We start from the raw sequence: 21,670 nt of genomic DNA on the forward strand, positions 1-21,670 counted from the left end.
TATTCCAGGTCCTGCTACATGTGGTTTTCTTCATCCTGAAAGCCAATGCCAAGGTCCATTCGGGAAGAGGTATCTCTGAAACTACGCCCCCAACACGCCCTCTCCAACCCACTCCCGGAGTACCCCAGCCCCCTCACGTGGGCCCCTTACCCCTGCTATTTATTTTAAGCTTGTCATTTTCTTCCTCTTCACCCAACCCCCCGCCCTCTAACCTCTCCTGGGGCAGACCCTCCGTTCCGGTTTCCGTTAGAGTAAACAGTAACGTTCCATGTTCCATTCAGGGCTCCGTCCTGTTGCTGCAAGAAAGGCTGGGGGGTGGGGAAGGGAATGGGAAACGAGCAAATGGTCGGCAAACCGATCAGACCACCATTGCACTAATCACCTCCTGTGACCGTAAGTGCCCCCTCAAGTGTGCGCAACCCAAGTTCTAAAGAGAGCGGTTTTCAAGACCTTTAAACTCCCAACCCATCAACTCTCAGCAGTTAGATGCGCCTGCCAGCACGGCCAAGGGGAAAATAAGCAGGAAGCTAGCGCAAGGGTCCCAAGTGCGCCCAGGAGATTGCGTTGCTAGACATTCATCCTCCCCGGGCTGCGCATGGGAAAGGTCCGGGAGGCTGCAGGGCAGCACCCTACTCCACGTCCCGCTCCCCTCCGCGCCCCGCGGGCAGAGTTCGGACCAGCAGACACAATGGGGGACCGGCCCGCCCCTGCTGCCCGCAGCACACGTGTGCCTTGAGCTCCTCCAGGCTGCCAAGCATCCTGCAAACCTCAAACCTCACAACTCTGACCGCCCGTGCGCCGGGTGTCACGCCCGCTGGACACTGTCCCTAGTCTCTAAAATACCCCCAAGTGCACAAAATCTGGGGCTTGCCTAAACGGGTGCCGCCCAGGACTGCCCCCCGTTGATAAGGGCACTCCGCCGGCCAAGTTGGAGGGGGTCAGCCCGCCCCCAGCACCCACCGCGCCCATCCCTCGCCTTAGCCCGTCCAGCCTCACCCGCGCGCGGCGAGCGTCCATGCTGGCGGCCGGCGCTGGAGCGGGGAGAGCTGAGCAGCCGCGCACGCCGCCGTCCCACAGCGCAGGAGCCTGAGCCCTAGCCGCGCGGGCCGGCGGGCGGGGTGTGCAGAGCCGGGGCCGGAGGGGCGGGGCGCGGCCGACTTTCCCGCGTTGCGGCGCAGGTCCTGCCAGCTTTGGTAACGGCCCACCCGCGCAAGACCCACTCGGCCCCGAGAAAAAAGCAGCCCTTCCAGATACGCTAAAGTCCAGTAATAGTCTTGCAGTCCCCTAAGATCCGCCTTGGAAAAGTACTGCCTTGGAAGCTACGGGACCTCTCTCTTTACATAGCTGCAGGGTCCCTAGAGAATGGCGCGAAAATGGGTCGTATTGCCCCCGGGATAGCAGCCTAATTTGCATGAATTCTGGGGCTGGGAGGGGAAAGCGGGAGACAGTGGGTAATGGAGAGCGGTGCCAGCCTCCGCACTTAGCACTTTACCTGAGGCGTGCGGTTTAGGTATTTAAAATAAAAATCAAAGACTGGAGCATGAACTCCCAACAGCCCAGGCACTGTCCCGCGATATAGCTAGCACCCCTTATCTGGTAACCACAACATTATCTAATGTAATAAAATGACCTAAATCCCTTATCTTTCTTTCCAGAAAGCTCGGGAAGTTCTTTTACATAAGACTTGTGATTTTTAAATAAGAAAGGTCTGATGTTAGTTAAGACTTAACTATGGGATAATAAAGTCTAGAGATTATAGAAGAATAGAAGCTAAAGACTGTAATAATGTGATCTGGGGCTCCTTTCTTCTGTCAAAATTTGTAATCACTTAAGTCAGAAAGAAGGTGAGATTTTTCATTGCCCCTTGAATCGAAACTGACATTACGACGAGATCAAGTGTGAAGCTTTAAAACAAATGTTTGTAGAGAGTAGGAAAAAAAGTTGCTTTTAGAAGAAAAAGTTAAATAAATTGGATTGCTTTAAAAGACGCTAATTATAATCTTACATTTTAAAACAAATGCTTGAAATGAAACATCAGTTTTCTCCTTCCCAGCTTCTCTGGGGAATACTTCTTTGCAGGAAGAGAATGCCTGAACATACTGCTTCCTCTCTGGGTGTACTGAAGACAAAAATTTGTGAACAAGCGACGCAAAAGAATGTGGATTGGAAAAATTGGAGGGGACTTGGTCGGAGTCTTCCAGCCTTTCTAATACCCGCCGGCTCCATGGTCATTCTGCCACAGTGCCAGGGACAAAGAACTCCCGGTCTGGAAGGTAGGCGCCAAGAGACGTTGTTGGTCTGTCCCTCGAAATTCCTTGGCAGTAGTGGGCCCTCAATAAATATTTGTTGAGTAAATAAATGACTGCATGAATGGTGAATGAACTAAAACTGTTCTTAGTGCTGTGTCTTTGGAAATGCAATCTGTGCCACTAAAATCAAACATATGAGAATTTGGAATTGCTAAACTAAGGAAGGGAAAGATTAAGTCACTTTGCCTACTGGTTCTGATAAGGAGGGCTTTCCTTGTGGCTTATTTGGTAAAGAATCCGCTTAGTCCTCCGGGGGCACTATAATATAGTTTACATTATTTTTTTAGGTTAAGATCACTGGGCTATTCTTTTTAGTAATAGGAAAATGCAAATTAAAACAGATAGTTTCACTCAGACTGGCAAAAAAATATAAAGCCTGTTAAGACCATGTGTTGGTAAGGATATGAGGAAATCCCTGCAAGGATGTTATTAGAGTAAATGTTTCACTTTGGAGAGCAATTCAGGAATGTTCAGCAAAACCACTTACAGGTATATACTCTAAAACAAAGTTTTTCACACTGTGAGTTAGAACCCATTGGCAAATTTTGAAATCAATTTAGTGGGTTGCAACTAGCATATTTTCTTTCTTTTTGAAATAGAATTTTAAAAATAAGAGTAGTGTGTTGTTTCCTGAAACTCCTGCGCCTGTCTGTGTGTGTGTTGTATAAAATGTGTACTTCTTACTGTGCTTCACCATCAACAAGTTTCCAAGACACTGTCCAGGAGAAGGTGCACTGAGGCTTGTACTGTGCTCTCTTGTTTGTTCAGGGGAGGCTTGCCAACATCTGTAACACTGGGCACTATTCTGAGAACTAGGACGTAAAGCCCAGGGAGTTTACATTCTAGTGGAGGAGCAGAAGTAAACAGCAAGATAATTCCAGATGTGATCAATTCTGAGAAGAAGCTGGTAGTTGCTTAGTGGTGCCCGACTCTTTGTGACCTCATGGACTATAGCCCACCAGGTGCCTCTGTCCATGGAATTCTCCAGGCAAACATACTGGAGTGGATTGCCATTTCCTCCTCCAGGGGAATCTTCCCAACCCAGGGATCGAACCCAAGTCTTCTGCATTGCTGGCAGATTCATTACCTTCTGAGCCATCAGGGAAGCAAAAAGCAGAATAAAGGGATAGGAAATAAAAGAGGTACCAATTCAGATAATAGAAACAGGAAAGGAGGTGTTATCTGATCAAAAACCCAAATAAAAACAAGGGAGGGGAACTTCAGTGGCTGAGACTCTACGCTTGCAAAGCAGAGGACGCGGATCCGATCCCTGGTCAGGGAACTAGATCACACATACCACAACTAAAGATCCCATATGCCACAACTTAGACTTGGTGCAGCCAAATAAATAAATACATTAAAAAAAAAAAATAGGGAGGAATCCATAGGAAGATAAAGGAAGTGCTGGCATAAGACAGAGTGAACAGCTAGTTCAAAGGCTCTAAGGCAGTGAATAGAAGCTTAGTTGCAGACCATATGGAGAAGGCAATGACACCCCACTCCAGTACTCTTGCCTGGAAAATCCCATGGACGGAGGAGCCTGGTGGGCTGCAGTCCATGGGGTCGCTAAGAGTAGGGCACAACTGAGCGACTTCACTTTCACTTTTCACTTTCATGCATTGGAGAAGAAAATGGCAACCCGCTCCAGTGTTCTTGTCTGGAGAATCCCAGGGACGGAGGAGCCTGATGGGCTACTGTCTATGGGGTCGCACAGATTCGGACACGACTGAAGCGACTTAGCAGCAGCAGCAGCAGCAGCAGCAGCAGCAGACCATACTGGACTACAGAAAGCTAGAGAAAGAAAGAGCATGGGAGAGATCACAGGGGGGCTCCCTGGCCACGGAAGAAGCTTGGACTTTATATCAGGTATGAGAGGAAGGATTCTGATGAAGAAAAGACCCAGTCAGACTCCATGAGCTGCATGAACTATTAAACGGGGATGGGGGAGCAAGAGTGAGACACTTAGGAGCCCCTAAAGGAGAAAATGATGTTTTGGACTAGGGTGATTGTGGGATGAGGGAGAAGTGGTCAGATTTTAAGATACATCATTTTGAAGGCAGAGCTAACTGGACCAGAGGAATGGATTGTTCATTCATAGTAGTGTTGTGTATCATAGTAAGATATTGCAAACAATCTAAATGGCCCTCAGAAAGGAAATGGAGACAGGAACAGTGGTATAGTCATACAACAGAATTTGAACAGTGTTCAAAGGAATGGCATAGCTTACGTGCATCAGTGTAGGTAAATCTTAATGTTGAACGGAAAAGCAAATTGCAAACATTTTGGTAAAGCATACCCCTTATGCAAATTAAAAAAAACACAAAACATACATAAACTGTGAAAGTATATAAAGACATGAGCAATTAGAATAGGATAGAGGCTAACTCTAAGGAGGGAAAGATGGAGGACACAGGGGAGGATGAGGTTTTCCATTCTATCACTAATGCTTTCTTTAAAAATAAACAGTATGGGGACTTTCCAGGTGATCCAGTGGCTAAGACTCTGTGTGCTCAGTGTAGGAGGTCAGGGGTTCGATCCCTGGTCAGGAAGCTATTCCACGTGCCACAAATAAAGGTCCTATGTGCCACAACTAAGACCTGGTAAAGCCAAATAAATAAATAAATATTTAAAAAAATAATAATAAAGGGTACAAAGAAAAAATGGCAAAGTGTTCAATGTGAGTAGTAGATACGTGAGTGTATTATAATTTCACTTTTTGTGGGCTTTTTTGTGTCTGAAACATTTTATGATAAAAATATTTTTTTTTAATTTTGAAACAGTTGTCCTGTCAATCAAGACATATATTGTAGTGTTAAATATGCAGTCCTGGGATTTCCTTGAATGGTCCAGCGGTTAAGAATCCACCTTCCAAGGCAGGGGACCTGCGGGAGGGGTGGTTTTGACCCCTTGTGGGGTAGGGGGAACAAAGATCCTACATGCCACAGGGCAACTAAGCCCATGCACCACAACTAGAGAAGCCTGCCCACAGCAAAGACCCAACACAGCCCCCCCCCCCCCAAATATATATATACACACACATGCAGTTCCATACAGGGTCCTATAAAGACTCAACACAGCACCCCCCCCAAAATATATATATATATATACACACACACACACACACACACACACACACACACACACATGCAGTTCCATACAGGGTCCTATAAAGACCCAACACAGCACCCCCCCAAAAAAAATATATATATATATACACACACATGCAGTTCCATACAGGGTCCTATAAAAGGGAATGCCAGTTAGTCTTGTAATTTTAGCTATTTCATAAAGGTTTTAAGTCACTATGTTAATCATATACTGGTAAAATGTTCATTTTGAAAGACACAAATGAGTAAGAATGGAAATTCAATGAGCAGAGATGACGAGGCCACTGGCCAGAGCAACAGGTAGTAGGCACATACCTGACGTTGCATAAGCACATACCTGACATATACAGACAGTATCTGATGCAAGGGCTGTAAATACAGCAGGTCCTCAGTAACTACTTATTACCAACTAGAATGATGGTGGGAGGAATTTTAAATCTGTGAAACATTCTAAAATACCAATCTCCTGTAACAGAGCTTTGAACTCCTCAGGCTATTATGAACTTTCAGGATGGTTGTATGCTGTCTCATCGCTTTTATTCACTTTGCACAAAGAATTTCATTTCCTATGAAGTTTGGTACTTGACCCTGAGGATCTGAGCACTCAGCACCTGTAGAATAACAAGGTGAATTAAGTCAATCTCAACCTTGAGATGCTTGGTTTTAGGACAAAGAGTGCAAAACTTAATAAGAGGTATCCCTTTTAGATGGATTTCAAAACAAAGCTAATGTCCCAGGTGGTGTGCTGCTCTAGTCCCACCCACCTTTCCTTCTTTCGAGCAAGGTAACTTGAACCCAAGCTGCTCTGTAAATGAGAAACCCTCAATAGCCACCACACACGTGGGGACAAAGGGCTGGGAGAGTTGTCACTGTGTTTGTGGATACAGACAGGTTGCACTCTGTCAGGTGACAAATCTCTATTTTAAATAACCCCCTAATTATTGATTTACTTGCCCAGTGCCTGCTTTCAGGATGCACAAAGGCAAGAAACCAAAAAGCTCTAAAGTTACCCTTCTGTTGCCAGAAGTCCCTCTGCATGAGGGCCCAGCCCATGACCACCCTGGCTCAGTCAAATTCATAAATCCTACGCCTCCAAACCGTATTGGTATGTTTGTTTTTAATCATATGTCAACACCATTTTAAGTAGGTCAGTTTACTGACCTCTGATGCCTGGTGCGAGAATGGAAGATGGAAACCTGAAAGCAAATCTCGCCATTTTTCACAAGAGGAAATATTTGGTTTTTAATGGATAAGCATTATCTATTGTGAAATACTTGATTGCTAAAGTTAAGGCACCATTAAACACTGAATGAGATAAAGTCAAGTTTTAATTACTGAATCAGTTTCAACATTACAGAAGCTGAATTATAACTATAACTCTGCCTACAGTTTTATGATCCATACTCGATTCTAACTTGCTCTCCTTCCAGAACTTTTTAAAAATTTTGTACTTAGCAAGGTTTCTTTTTGTTTTTACTCAAGAGTTTTTGGTTTGTTTTTAATTTGATCATCCCACCACCACCACTGGGGGGCTTCCATGTTGCTCAGATGGTAAGGAACATGCATGCAGTGTGATACCAGGGTTGGATTCCTGGGTTGGGAAGATCCCCTGGAGAAAGGAGTGGCTACCTACTCCAGTGTTCTTGCCTGGAGAATTCAATGGACAAAGGAGCCTCGTGGGCTACAGTCCATTGGGTTGCAAAGAGTCAGACACAACTGAGCGACTAACACTTTAGCACTTTCTCACCACCGGAAACAACTTAGGGAGTACCCAAAAAAAGGCATGAAAAGTTTCTTTTCTCTGTTCGCTGCATAGACAGCTTATTGTAAACTGTCCTACTTGTGAATTTTCCAGGGCATTGATTTCTTCTTCAGATTGGTTCCTCTTAAACAACTCTGTGCAAAGAGAATTGTAGAGAGAGGAAGTTTGACTATTAGCTAAAAGGAGACTTGAGGATTGACTATAGATTGGTTAAAAGCTCAAGATACTGGTCAGGACCCTAGGGAAGAGCCTAATCTGCACATTAATCTATACAACTCAAAACCAGTCCTCCAGCAGACCTCAAAAAGTTAAACATAGAATTACCACATGATCCATCGATTCCATTCCTAGGTATATACCCAAACAGTTGAAGCAGGAACTCAAAGATTAACTTGTACTCCCATGCTTGCAGCAGTGTTATTAACAATAGCCAGAAGGTGTTAAGCACACAAATGTCCATCAACAGATGAATGGATAGGAAAAAAATGTGGTATTTACATACAATGGAATGTTAATTAGCCTTAAAATGAATGAAATTCTGTTACATAGATGAACCTAAAAAGCACTGTGTTAATTGAAATCAGCCAGACACACAAAAGGACAAATATTATATAAAGTACATAGAATAGAAAAATTCAGCAAGTAGAATAGAGGTTACCAGGGACTGAAGGGAAGGAGGGAAATGACTCCTTAACCCACACAGAGTTTCTGTTTGGGACAATGAGAAAGTTCTGGAAATGGATAGTGCTAATGGCTGCACAACGTTTTCAGCGCACCTGGTGGCCCAGAGGTTAAAGCATCTGCCCGCAACGCAGGAGACGCGGGTTCGATCCCTGGGTCGGGAAGATCCCCTGGAGAAGGAAACGGCAACCCACTCCAGTATTCTTGCCTGGAGAATCCCATGGACGGAGGAGCCTGGTGGGCTACAGTCCACGGGGTCACAGAGAGTCGGACACGACTGAGCGAGTGACTTATCTCAATGCCACTGAATTGCACACTTTCAAATGATTAAAATGATAAATTTCATGTACATATGACCACATTTAAAAAAAAATAACGACAACAGACAGCTCACCAAAAATCTGGATTCCATAAGGACTCATGGGGTCAGGTTAAAGGTGTTGGAAGTGAGGAGGAAAACCACATTCCCACCCCATCCTCTCCCAGATTTCTAGAGAAGAAATTACTGTGGGAAATGTGAGGGAACTATTAATAGTCCAAAAAGCCATTGTAGTTCACAGTTCTTTTTTGCTGTAATATTAATAGATTCGTTTGGGGGAAATTCCCAGGTGGTTCAGTTGTTAGGACTCAGCTAACACTGTACGGGGCACAGGTTCCATTCTTGGTTGGGGAATTAAGATCCTACAGGGTGTGTGACAGGAAAAAAGAGTTGCCATTTTTTAAAATAAAAATAATTTTCATGAACATGACTCATCCATAACTCATAGACATGGCCTCCCTCCATGGGCCACCAGGAAGAAACAAGGAAAAAACAGTCAGCATTGTCTGTCTGGCTCAGGTGTACAGAGATCCAGCCTTGGGAGAACCAGCATGACCTTGATGGGCGTCACTTAGTGCGAAAGGAAATGACTGACAGATACTCAAGCCAGGCTGGGAATCTCCTGGACCACTTAGATTTTTGGTTCAAAGAGACGTTTGGGAGTGGGACACAGTAATTCCACTTAATGGTCTTTAAACAGGCTGATGAAACTTGTGCCTCCTGAGGGTGTAACTCAGAATGGACTGCTCCCTTTAACGTTTAATGAAAGAATTTTCTAAAGGGAGGAAGGGGTATGTTTTCCTGTTTCAGCAAGACCAGCATCTGCAACTACAAGTGCCGTCAAACATTAATGACTAAGGGGATGATGAGGTGGTGTTAGGAGAACTAGGAAGGAGCTTTGCTACATAGGACTACCAGGCAATGCAGCAGAAAGCAGGTACCAACAGGTGCAATATAGATGATTTAACAGCAACCACAGGAACCCACTGGGCTAGAATTTGGAAAGGCCTAAGGAGTTTAGGCGGAGAAGGTGATGGCACCCCAAACCAGTACTCTTGCCTGGAAAATCCCATGGACAGAGGAGCCTGGTAGGCTGCAGTCCATGGGATCGCTAAGAGTCAGACACGACTGGGCGACTTCACTTTCACTTTTCACTTTCATGCACTGGCGAAGGAAATGGCAACCCACTCCAGTGTTCTTGCCTGGAGAATCCCAGGGAGGGGGTAGCCTGGTGGGCTGCCGTCTATGGGGTTGCACAGAGTTGGACATGACTGAAGCGACTTAGCAGCAGCATCAGCAGCAAGGAGTTTATGTATCCTGAAAGCAATAGAGTTTTGAGCAAAAGAACAAACAACACAGTAAAATTTGCACTATAGAAAAATCACTCTGGTTCCAGGATAAAGAATGCACAAGAAGGACTTCGTGGTGGTCCAGTGGCTAAGACTCCACACTCCCAATGCAGGGGACCCCGGTTTGATCCCTGGTTAGGGAACTGTATCCCACATGCCACAATTAAGACTCAGCACAGTCAAATAAAAAAATTAAAATATATATATTAAAAAATAATGCACAGGAAAGGGGCAAGGAAGCTGGATGCTGGGGAAACAGGAAACTGTTCCAGCTATCCAGGACACAGAATGAGGTCTAAATTAATTTTGTTCTGGAAAGACAGAGGGAGGGATGAGTATAAAACAGAATGTAAGAGATATTTAGAAAGTCAGAAGGAACAAGAATGTAACCAGTGGGAGAGAAGCATGAAATGGTAGGGTTATTGGAATGATATGGTTCCTAGGCTCATAAAAAAATATAAGAGCTCACATTAGCATTCTCACTCTGTCCATAGGTATCCAGTATGTACCCAGCGCTGTACTCATCAGTATTAACTTTAAGGCAGGAAACAGGGGATCTGGTTTTCTTGGAGCAAGGGTCATGGTTAACTGAGCTTGTCTCTATAGCTACTTTATTTCTTAGAAATCTTATTTTTTTAATTTCCTCATTAATTAATAGATATGTATATACCTAATATAATTGCATTAATACTTTTCATATACTTTAATATGTATGATCAGATTGCCAACATCCACTGGATCATAGAAAAAGCAAGAAAATTCCAGAAAAACATCTACTTCTGCTTTCTTGACTACACTAAAGCCTTTGACTGTGTGGATCACAACAAACTGGAAAATTCTTAAAGAGATGGGACTACCAGACCACCTTACCTACCTCCTGAGAAATCTGTATGCAGGTCAAGAAGCAACAGTTAGAAATGGACATGGAACAAGAGACTGGTTCCAAATTGGGAAAGGAATACGTCAAGGCTGTATACTGATTACCCTGTTTATTTAACTTATATGCAGAGTACGTCATGAGAAATGCTGGACTGGATGAAGCACAAGCTGGAATCAAGATTGCCAGGAGACAGATCAATAACCTCAGATATGCAGATGACACCACCCTTACGGCAGAAAGCAAACAAGAACTAAAGAGCCTCTTGATGAAGGTGAAAGAGGAGAGTGAAAAAGCTGGCTTAAAACTCAACATTCAAAAACTAAGATCATGGTATCCAGTCCCATCTGCTGCTGCTGCTGCTGCTGCAAAGTCGCTTTAGGAGTGTCCAACTCTGTGCGACCCCATAGATGGCAGCCCACCAGGCTCCTCTATCCCTGGGATTCTCCAGGCAAGAATACTGGAGTGAGTTGCCATTTCCTTCTCCATTGCATGCATGCATGCTAAATCACTTCAGTCATGTCTGACTTTGTGCGACCCCATGGAAACAGCCCACTAGGCTCCTCCGTCCACAGGATTCTGTAGGAAAGAACACTGGAGTGGTTGCTATTTCCTTCTCCAATCCAGTCCCATCACTTCGTGGCAAACAGATGGGGAAACAATGGAAACAGTGAAAGATTTTACTTTCTCGGGCTCCGAAATCAGTGCAGATGGTGACTGCAGGCATGAAATTAAAAGATGCTTGTTCCTTGGAAGAAAAGCTATGACCAACCTAGACAGCATATTGAAAAGCAGAGGCATAACATTGCTGACAAAGGTCCATCTAGTCAAAACTTTGGTTTTTCCAGTAGTCATGTATGGATGTGAGAGTTGGACTATAAAGAAAGCAGAGAGCCAAAGAATTGATGCTTTTGAACTGTGGTGTTGGAGAAGACTCTTAAGAGTCCCTTGGACTGCAAAGAGATCCAACCAGTCAATCCTAAAGGAAATCAGTCCTGAATATTCATTAGAAGGACTAATGCTGAAGCTGGATCTCTGATACTTTGGTCACCTGATGTGAAGAACTGACTCATAGGAAAATACCCTGATGCTAGGAAAGATTGAAGACAGGAGGAGAAGAGGACAGCAGAGGATGAGATGGTTGGATGGCATCATCGACTCAATGGACATGAGTTTGAGCAAGCTCTGGGAGTTGCTGTTGGACAGGGAAGCCTGGCATGCTTCAGTCCATGGGGTCACAAAGAATTGGACACGATTGAGCAATTGAACTGAACTGATACTTTAATAAGTAGTCAAATAATATCTAAATAGTATCAGCGACGCTGATGGTGGTAAAAGGTACCATTCATTCCATGTGCTAATGTGCTATGTGCTCAGTCACTTAGTGGTGTCTGATCCTTTGTGATCCTGTGGATTGTAGCCCATCAGGCTCCTCTGTCCATGAGATTTTTTAAGTCAAGAATACTAGAGTGGATTGTCATGCCCTCCTCCAGGGTATCTTCCTAATCCAGGGTTGAACCTGCATCTCTTGCACCTCATGCATTGCAGGCGGATTCTTTACCTTGGAGACACGAGGGGCTGTATTTAATAAAATGGCAGGAAGGGATTGCAGCAGAACTAGAGATGGGATGCTTAGTGCCAGGAGGTTGTGAACTCTTAAGACTGGGAAGCAGCTTTGATACTGCCCCATGATGTTGTCTCTAGATACAATAGTTAGTTATGATTTTAGAAGCTTTATTTTAACAATGGGAATATGTATTTTTGACTAGAAAAGTATTATCTTAATCATGTTGGTCTGGGCATCTTTGGAACTACCGAATGGGAAAAGTTATGCACTTGGCAGGCTCAGTAATAATAAATAAAATGTATTGTGCACTGACTATATGCCAGACTTGTACTCATTTAATCCTCACACCAATCCTGTAAGGCAGGCTTGGTTCATTTTCTCTAGTTTATAGACAAAATACAAAAACTGAGAGATTAACTTGCCCAAGGTCATAGAACACATGGAGAGTGGCATAGCTATTTCAGCTTAGACTGAGTTCACACTCTTTACTGCTGTACTGTACCAGACAACATCTGAATAGCCAGCCCCACGTGGTTAAGCATCACATTTGATACCAGGTGATAATGTTCCCCTGCTCCCAATCAGATTAGACACTTGAGATAGGGGCCACTGATCCATTAATACCTTAGTGGTCCCATGGTCATTTTCTTTCTCTTAACTTAGTTAATCCTTGTTAATACCAGAAGATAACACTGGCTAGTGGTGAAATAGAAAGCAAATAAATGATGCTCTGAGTCCAAGGCAGACTGAGGACTACTGTGAGCTAATGTCACAAAGAAGCAAAAGAGACCAAATGGCCAATAAGAAAACAGGGTTGCAGACTTCGCTCGTGGTCCAGTGGTTAAGAATCCACCTGCCATTGCAAGGGGCATGGGTTCGATCCCTGGTCTGGGAGGATTTCACATGCTGTGGAGCAACTGAGCCTGTGTGCCACAACTTCTCCGCTTGTGCTCTGCAGGAAGAGAAGCCAGCACAATAAGCCCAAGCACCTCAACTGCAGAGCAGACCCCACTTGCCACAACTAGAGAAAGCCCGTGCAGCAAGGAAGACCCACTATACCCAGAAAAAAATAAATAAAATTTAAAGAAAAGAAAATATGATTGCTTAGGGCAGCAAGAAGAATTATCCAAAATTCCAAATTTTAGAAACTATAAAAACTGGCTGCTATTAGTTCAGTCTGCTACAACAAAGATACCATAGACTGGATGACTTTAACAACATTTACTTCTTATAGTTCTGGAGACTGGGAAATGCACAATCAAGGTGCCTGGCAAGAGTGTGCTTCCTGATTTGAGATGGCCTTCTTGCTCTCCTAACAGGGGAGAGCAGAGATAGAGAAGCAATTTCTCTCATATCTCTTCTAAGGGCACTAATCCTATTCACGAGGGCTCTACTCCCATGACCTCAATCCTTCCAGAAGGCCCCACCGCCACATACTGTTTCACTGGAGATGGAACATCAACACATGGATTTCCCAACATATGAATGTCCCAACATACGGGACACAAACATTGGCTTTATAAGTTCCTAAGTGGAGACTGGTAAAGACTGGTTATTCTAGTTACTGTCTTTGATGAGTCTGAAAGATCTAGTCTAATTTGTCACCAGAGTTGTGACAGTAGTCTAATCTCTAGGGTGAGAGCTTGGTCAAGCTGTGTCTCTTTGGACTCCTCTTTTTCAGATTAGAGCCTGGAAGGCTAGGTATGCTACTGTATGGGTATCCTGTGGCTGCTGTTAAAAATGATCACAAACTCTGTGGCTTAAAACAATAGAAATGTATTCTCTCAGCTTTGGAGGCCAGAATTCTGAAATCAAGGTATCAAGAGGACTGTGCTCCCTCCAGAAGTTCTAGGAGAGCGTCTCTGTTCCTTGCCTCTTGCAGTTTTGGGTTTCTGTCCTCATTCTTTGGCTTATGGTTGCTCACACCAGTCTCTGCCTCCATCTTTGCATGACCTTCTCCTCTGTGTCTGTGACTCCTCCTCTTGTGTCTCTTATAAGGACACTTGCCATTGGGATCAGGGCCTATTTTGGTTATCCAGGATGGTCTCATCTCAAGATCCTTAACTTAAATTACATCTGTAATTTCCAAATAAGGTAACATTTACAGGGCTTGGGTATCAGGAAAAAGACAGAATTATAGTTGGGAGATTTCAATGCTTCTCACTCACTGAGTGATAAAATTAACCAGAAAATCAGCAAGGGTATAGAAGAACTCAACACCACCGACCAACAGAACCTAGTCAACATTCATATAACGCTTCATCCAACAACAGCATGATACACATTCTTTTAAAGTGTCCAGAGAAACCAAACCATATCCTGGGTCATAAAGCAAACTTTGAAATTAAAAAGAATGTGATTTATAGAAAGGGTATTATATAACTATGATGGAGTCAAACTAGAAATAAATAACAGAAGTCTGGGCTTCCCTGGTGGCTCGGTGGTAAAGAATCTGCCTGCCAATGCAGGAGATGTGGGTTCCATCCCTGATCCGGGAAGATCCTACGTGGCCAGCAGCTAAGCCCGTGCACCACAACGATTGAGCCTCGGATTCTAGCTGCAACTACTGAGCCCAAGTGCTGCAACTGCTGAAACACACACGCCCTAGAGCCTGTGCGGCGTGACAAGAGAAGCCGCTGCGATGAGAAGCCTGCGCATCACAACTAGACGCTAGGCCCTAGAGAGAGGCCGGTGCAGCAACAGAGACCCGGCACGGCCAAAAATAAATAAATACAATTTTTTTTCTTAAAGAGAATCATAAAGGGGTAGCCTCAAGTTCTGCGCGTAAGTTCTGCCCAAATCTTTGGCTAATTCCTAAACTACATGCGCATGAGAGATCCAAAAAGTTCATCTATGGCTTTAAAAACTAAACAGAGATTTCAGCTGCTACCAACTGCAGGGGAGGCTGAGTGTGGAGTTTGAAGTAGGCTCAGTTAACCTCCCGTCAAAACAAATAATCAAGACTCTTTGGAAAAACAGAACAGAATCCAGAGTTTCTACAGTGATTATTTATGCTTTGAATAAAACCCCAAATCACTAGACAAAGGGGAAAACTTGCATGACTCATACGTAATCAGTGCAGACTAACTTCAAGATTCTGCAGATACTGAAGTTAGCAAAGGAAGATTATAAAAGTTATTAGGACTAAGCTTACTTTTTCTTTATGACCTTAAACAAATAAGAGCTATCAGTAAAAAAAGCAAAAGTATAAAAATAGAACCAAATGGAAATTCTAGATTTGAAATATAAATAAAATATCTAATGGATACACTTAAAAGAATACTGGTTATGATGTCATAATAAGTGAACATAAAGAGAGATAATTAGAAATTATCCAGTCTAAAGAACAGAGGATAAAAGACCAGTTGGGGGAGGGGGGGAGAACAGAACAGAAAAGGGACTTCATGACTTATGGGAACAATATAAAAAGTTCTAATATATGAGTAATTGGAATCCTAGAAGGAAAGCACAGAGAGAATGAGGCAGGGGAAAAAATAGTTGAAGGAATAATAGCTGAAAATTTGCCAAATTTATAGATTCAAGAAGCTCGGCAAACCCTAAGCAGAACAAATACAAAGAAAACCACACCTGTGATATCCTTTGTAAATTTTCTGAAAACCAAAGATGAAGAGAAAAACAGTTTAAAAACATATACAAGAAAATACAAATGACCACTGACTTCTCTTCAAAAGTATTTGTGTTTCCAAACACAGCATCATTGTGTTTTAGCATAATTCAATTTTAGCACAGCACCAACTAGAAAAGACAGGGTAAGATGTCCATGACACGAGGCCCTTAACAGAATGATCCTTCAGAGAAGATCAAAGAAACCAGTTACTCCACAGTGAAATGACTAAAAAGCTAGTTAAGAAAATAAAATTTTGCCTTCATTGTATAAATACAAATAAGCACTAGGTAGTCATACCAATCCTTAAAAAGCCAGGGTAGAAAACTGGTAGCAGAGAGTTTAGAAAAAGGAGAGCTGATTAAATTGGATTATCATCCTGACAGCCCCTTTTTCTAATCTCTAGTCAATGCTGCCTCCCTGGGGGTTTATTTTCTTTATATTCTTTGTATATCAAAGGGGTTACTTTTCAGGTGCTATGGACCTGATCTAGGACTAGAGTTAAACGACTTAAAAGAAAATTTTGTAACTCTCCTGAGGATCAAGATCAACATACGGAAAAAAAAAAAAAAAAGGAAATAATAGACATTTCTGAAATTGAAGTTTCATCAGAGACATTCAAACAAATCAACTTATAGATGTATTTTAAAACTACCTTCAAAATGGTTGGAAATAGAAAGCAAAAATCAAATAAAAAACATTTATCAGAAGTGGAATTTAAAAGGTTATACTGATTCTTACAAAATTTAATAACGTATTAGGATAAAAACATCTTAGAGAACCAAAGATAGAACTTCTTAGAAAGCCTGTATTCTCAACAACCTTTTACATTAAAGTTACAAAAACTGGTTCTAACAATGGCACTGGACTGAAGGTCTTAAGCCTTTGAAATCTCTAACCCCTATTCCCTGTCCTGACTTCTCTTCCTTACTCTAGATTTCCATTCACCAGTGTCTCAGGGTCAGAGGAAGTATGTTACCGAAAAGAATCTTCCTAACTTCAGTATTCCCAGCACTATTATTTCATGTTTTGCCATAACTGTATAACCCTCCTACTATTAATGCTAATTAGTTTTCTTTGTATGGACTCACACTTATTTTACTTGTATAAGACTTAAAATTATAGCTACAATTGGAAAAGCAATATAATGGGCTGTCACTAAAATGATAGATGGATAAAGTATGAAACATGATTATTAAGTTCTAATTAGATTTTACTGTCTTCTAAAGTCTGAGACATGATCTCCTGGACAGAACAAAGAGTGACGTTTAAAAAAATAAATAAAAAATTAAAAAAAAAAGAGTGACGTTAAATAACAATATCTAACTGAGCTGTTCTCATTGATAATAAGAAAGACTTTTAAAGGATTAAGAGAACTGAGATTTATATAGTGTTGATAGTGGCAGAGTAACCACCCCCGGAATAACTCTCACACTGCTAACAGTTATAAACTGTGGACAAAATGTAATCAACTATTTGAAGATACTGGAGAGGGGCCACAGCAGGCGAAAACTGGAGGTGCCTTCAAGCCTTAAAAAGGGGAACTACACTCACTAGATGAAATCCACTCACACAGGATGTTCCCGTGTCTAGGCTGCATGGGGCAGCTAGACCTGCAGCAGATAATCTGCAGTTTTATTGGCTTGTGGTGTCAGGGCTAAAAAGCTAATAGAGGAACTAAAACTGAATAGTAAAAAATATGATCTCCCAACAGAAGGATAGAAAGGAGAAATAAAGGAATAAAAAAGAGCCAAGACAGAGAGAAAATAGCAAAAACAGTGGAACTGAATTGAACACACCAGGAATTACATCAAATGTAAATGAATCTAACAAACCAATTGAAAGACTGGAATTATCTGACTAAATAAAAAAGGAAGACCTAACTATGTGCTATCAACAAGAGACACAAATGCCCTGGTGGCACAGTGGGTGCAAGTCCGCCTGTCACTGTGGGGGACATGGGTTCGATCCCTGGTCTGGGAGGATTCCATGTGCTGTGGAGCAGCTAAACCCAAGAGCCACAACTGCCAAGCCTGAGTGCTGCAACTGCTGAAGCCCATGCACCAAGGGCCCGTGCTGCACAAGAGAGGCCACCACAGCGAGAGGTCCATGCCCCACAATGAAAAGTGGACCGCACGCACCACGGCTGGAGAAAGCCCGAGTGCAGCAGTGAAGACCCAGCGGAGAAAGCCCGAGTGCAGTAGTAAAGACCCAGCACAGCCAAAAATAAATGAATAAGCATTAAAAAAAAAAAAAGACCCACCTTAATACAGGACAAATTCAATTTAAAAACAACATGTATTACCAGCGATAAAGAGGAATATTTTATAATGATAAAGGGATTGTTTCACCAGGAAGACGTATAATTCTGAAATGTATGAACCTAATAGCAGAACTTCAAAGCATTAAAGGAAAATCTGATAGAGCTAAAGAGAGAAAAAGAGAAACTCACAATCATAGTTGGAGATTTTAATATCCCATCTCAGAAATGAATAGAATTAGACCAACACACAACCACACTCAAAAAACTAGGATATGAAGAATATGAAAAAACATCATTAAGTAACTTCACCTAATTACATAGTTAACATTTATAAAACATGTTATCCAGCAACTGTGGAGTAGCGGAATACATGTTCTTTCAAGTAAAAATGGAAAATCATGATACGCATTATTTTACGTCATGAATTCATAATTCTCAATGAACTTCAAAAGAAATTGCCATTTTACCTAATCTATTCCCTGACCACAAATAATTCAACTAGAAATCAACAACATTAAGATAACTAGAGAAGTCTCAGATATTTGGAAATTGAACTGTGCACATATAAATAATCCATGAATCAAAGAAATCACAAAGGAAAAATTACTTTGGACAATGATGAAGAAAGTACAATGCTTATTGTACTTATCCCCTTATTGTATTGTTATCCCCTGCTTTTCAAAAGTTTGCTTTATAACCACTTCACTTTTACCTGTTTTTCACAGTGGAAAGAAAGCCAAAGAGGATTTTCACTTTTACCAAAAAAGAAGATGAAAAATGACAATAACATTCAGCACTTATTTTGCAGCCAGCCACCAACCACCATTATAAAGGTGGCGAGCAACTGGAAGCAGCTACAGGGGCCCCACCAACCTTCCCCGGGAACAACAGTCAGCATCTTGGCAACAACCCGCCAGATTTGAACTGTCTGTGCTGTATCTCAGTTTATTTTGTGCACTGGTTAGCAAGGTGTGTCCTAAGGTAATTGCTTCTTCACCCCATTTCAGGTTGTGAAACATTTCAGAGGAATGCTCTACTTTCAGACAGCGAAGGGAAAACCTATGTTAGAACAGGTGAAATGAAACAATGGCAACAGAAATTAGAATGAACGGTGATTGCCTGTGAAACGCGGGGATTACCTGAAACATGGCACTCAGGCATGACACGTTCTTAAGTTAGGAAACGCTTGACTTGATCTGACTTCTTTAGGAACAGATCATCTGAGCCCATGGGCAGTAGTCCATCATCTCCTATGACTCCCAATATTATATCTTCAACCAAAACTTTTCCTCTGAGCTCGAAACTTGTATATTAAACCATCTACTTAATGTCATTTTGAATATAACATACCACAATAGATCTCCGATTCCCTCCTCAAAAGCCACTCATCTCCACATCTTTCCGTCTCAGTAAACAGCATCATTGTCTACTCCGTTGCCCAAGCTAAAAATCAAGTGTTATTCCTGATTTCTCTGTATCCCTTATTTCTCACATCTAATGTGTCACCAAATACTGTTGCTTCTACTTCCACACATAGGTCACAAGCCCATCTACTTCTGTGCATTGCCACTACCACTGTTCTTGGCTAAACTCTTGGCTAAAATCCCTCTGGATACTCCAGTGACTTCCTCAATTATATATTTACACAGAACCACGGCAGTTTTTTAGATCATTCTAAACTTGGATCATTCTAAACTTGGATCATTCTCCAGTTTAAAAATCCTTCCAGGGGCTTGCCTGGTGGATCAGTGGCTAAGACGCTGAGATCCCAAAACAGGGAGTCTGGGCTTGATCCCTGGTAAGGGAACGTAAAGTGTTAGTCGCTCAGTCTGACTTTGAGACCACAACTGAGCAACTAACACTTTCCCTGACCAAGGATCAAACCTAGACCTCCTGCACTGGGAGCTCAGAGTCTTGGGGAACTAGACCCCAAATGCCGAAACTAAGAGCCGGCGTTAGCCAAAAAAAAAAAATCCTTCATTAGCTTTCCCTTCCTCCAGTCCTGCCTGCCTCCTCCATCTCATCCTAATCCAGTGACCGCCGTGCTCAAACGTGACCAGAACCTCAGACTCATAGCCATCCCGAAGTCTTTGCACAGGGTCTTTCGTCTGCTTGAAAGGACCTTTGTACTCCAATTCCTTTTCTGCCTTCAAGTCTAAATTCAAATGTCACCTCCCTTGAGCCTGTATTACATTCAGAGGACTGTCCTCCACTCTATTATATCTCAGGACGCTTTGTCTTCACAGCCGCTCTCAGAATCTCAAGTTTTCATGGTTACTTGTTTACAGTCCGTCTCACTCACTGCTCCCAACGTACACACGCACACACTCATGTACGCATGCATGTGCACACCCACATCCAAAACCTACCTGGAATGTAAAGTCTAGAACAGAGATCCCATCTGTCTTATTCACGGTCCTCATCTTAGTACCATGGATGGTACAGCGGTTTAGAACATATCTCCCACTTGGCATTTATTTTGAATTAAAGGCACTGGAGAAACAGCCAGTACAAGAAGGACACTCGCACCTTCCTTTGTCCCCTAAGCAGGAGATAAATCTCCCATGTGATAAAAAACAGGAATGAAATAATGCCATTTGCAACAATATAGATATACCTAGAGATCATCATACTAAGTGAAGTCAGAAAGACAAATACCAAATATCATTTATATGTGGAATCTAAAATAAGACACAAATGAACATATCTATAAAACAGAAACAGACTCAGACATGGAGAACAGACTTGTGGTAGCCCAAGGGGGTTGGGGAGACAAGGACTGGGAGCTTGAAATGTGCAGATGCTAACTAGCATAGAGGATGGATAAACAAGATCCTACAGTACAGAACAGGGAACTATATTCAATATCCTGTGACAAACCAGAATGCAAGAGAATATGAAAAAGACTAAATATAACTGAGTCACTTTGCTGTACAGCAGAAATTTAAAAAAAAGCAAAACTCCCTTATGAAAGGCACCCTCAGTGTACCTGGAATAGGCATCCTCACCACCAGATACAGGGAATTTAGGGCCAAAAAAGCTGGATAAACAAATCTTGTTACTTCCTCACCATTTATTACTTCCAGCCCAAACCCCTTTGTCTTGTCAATTCTTCAGAAATCTATTATTTCTTTGTCTAAAAGTTATAAAAGCATCCTGCTCTGGTCATGTCTTTCAGTCTCTTATCTTTGCAGGGCTTTTGTACAGGAATGGAATTAAATTTTCCTCTTGTTAATCTTTTCATTACAGGGGTTGGGAAGATCCCCTGGAGAAGGGATAGGCTATCCACTCCAGTATTCATGGGCTTCCCTGGTGGCTGAGACCGTAAAGGATTCTCCTGCAATGTGGAAGACCTGGATCCTTGGGCTGGGAAGATTCTGGAGTGAGGGCATGGCAACCCACCCCAGTATTCTTGCCTAGAGAATCCCCTATGGACAGAGGAGCCTGGTGGGCTACAGTCCATGAGATTGCAAAAGTTGGACACAACTGAGTGACTGAGCACAGCACTTATTCAAGAACCTAGAAGGGTAGAGGCAAAATTATTTTTCCCCTCTACAGTGACATATAGTGAATATTGAATAAATTAAGGTAATACCTGGGGATGCCAGGACAGCAACTGAGAAGTTTCTTGGTTAAAATACATAGAATATCTCTGTCCTGACAGTCTCCTTTTTCTTAAAACCTAGCAAGGCTTCTTTTCTTTCAGTGAGAAAGAGGCTACATTTGTCACTTTCATTTCTGACAATTGTATAAAGGAAGAATCACCCCACACAACTTGGGAGAAAAAATAAGTCTCCGGACTATTTTTTAG

At 42.5% G+C, this 21,670-nt stretch overlaps 1 protein-coding gene across 7 annotated transcripts in view; it reads right to left on the reverse strand.

Moving 5' to 3' along the window:
• Positions 1–21,670, reverse strand: part of CDCA7 (cell division cycle associated 7) — a 39,513-nt gene that overhangs the window by 12,096 nt on the left and 5,747 nt on the right. For 2 of the 7 annotated variants that reach the window (XM_006063035.4, XM_006063032.4), the window contains exon 1: positions 997–1,148. The exons of 2 other annotated variants lie outside the window; for them this stretch is intronic. In XM_006063035.4, coding sequence (XP_006063097.3) covers positions 997–1,017 — 21 coding nt within the window. In that variant the 5' untranslated portion in view covers positions 1,018–1,148. Of the gene's footprint in view, positions 1–212; positions 309–996; positions 1,274–5,753; positions 5,995–21,670 lie in introns of those variants that run through there. 3 more of the 7 variants (XM_006063031.4, XM_006063034.4, XM_044933684.2) reach the window with 3 other exon arrangements.

Source organism: Bubalus bubalis, chromosome 2, assembly GCF_019923935.1.
Source record: "Bubalus bubalis isolate 160015118507 breed Murrah chromosome 2, NDDB_SH_1, whole genome shotgun sequence".
Taxonomy (NCBI): Eukaryota; Metazoa; Chordata; class Mammalia; order Artiodactyla; family Bovidae; genus Bubalus; species Bubalus bubalis.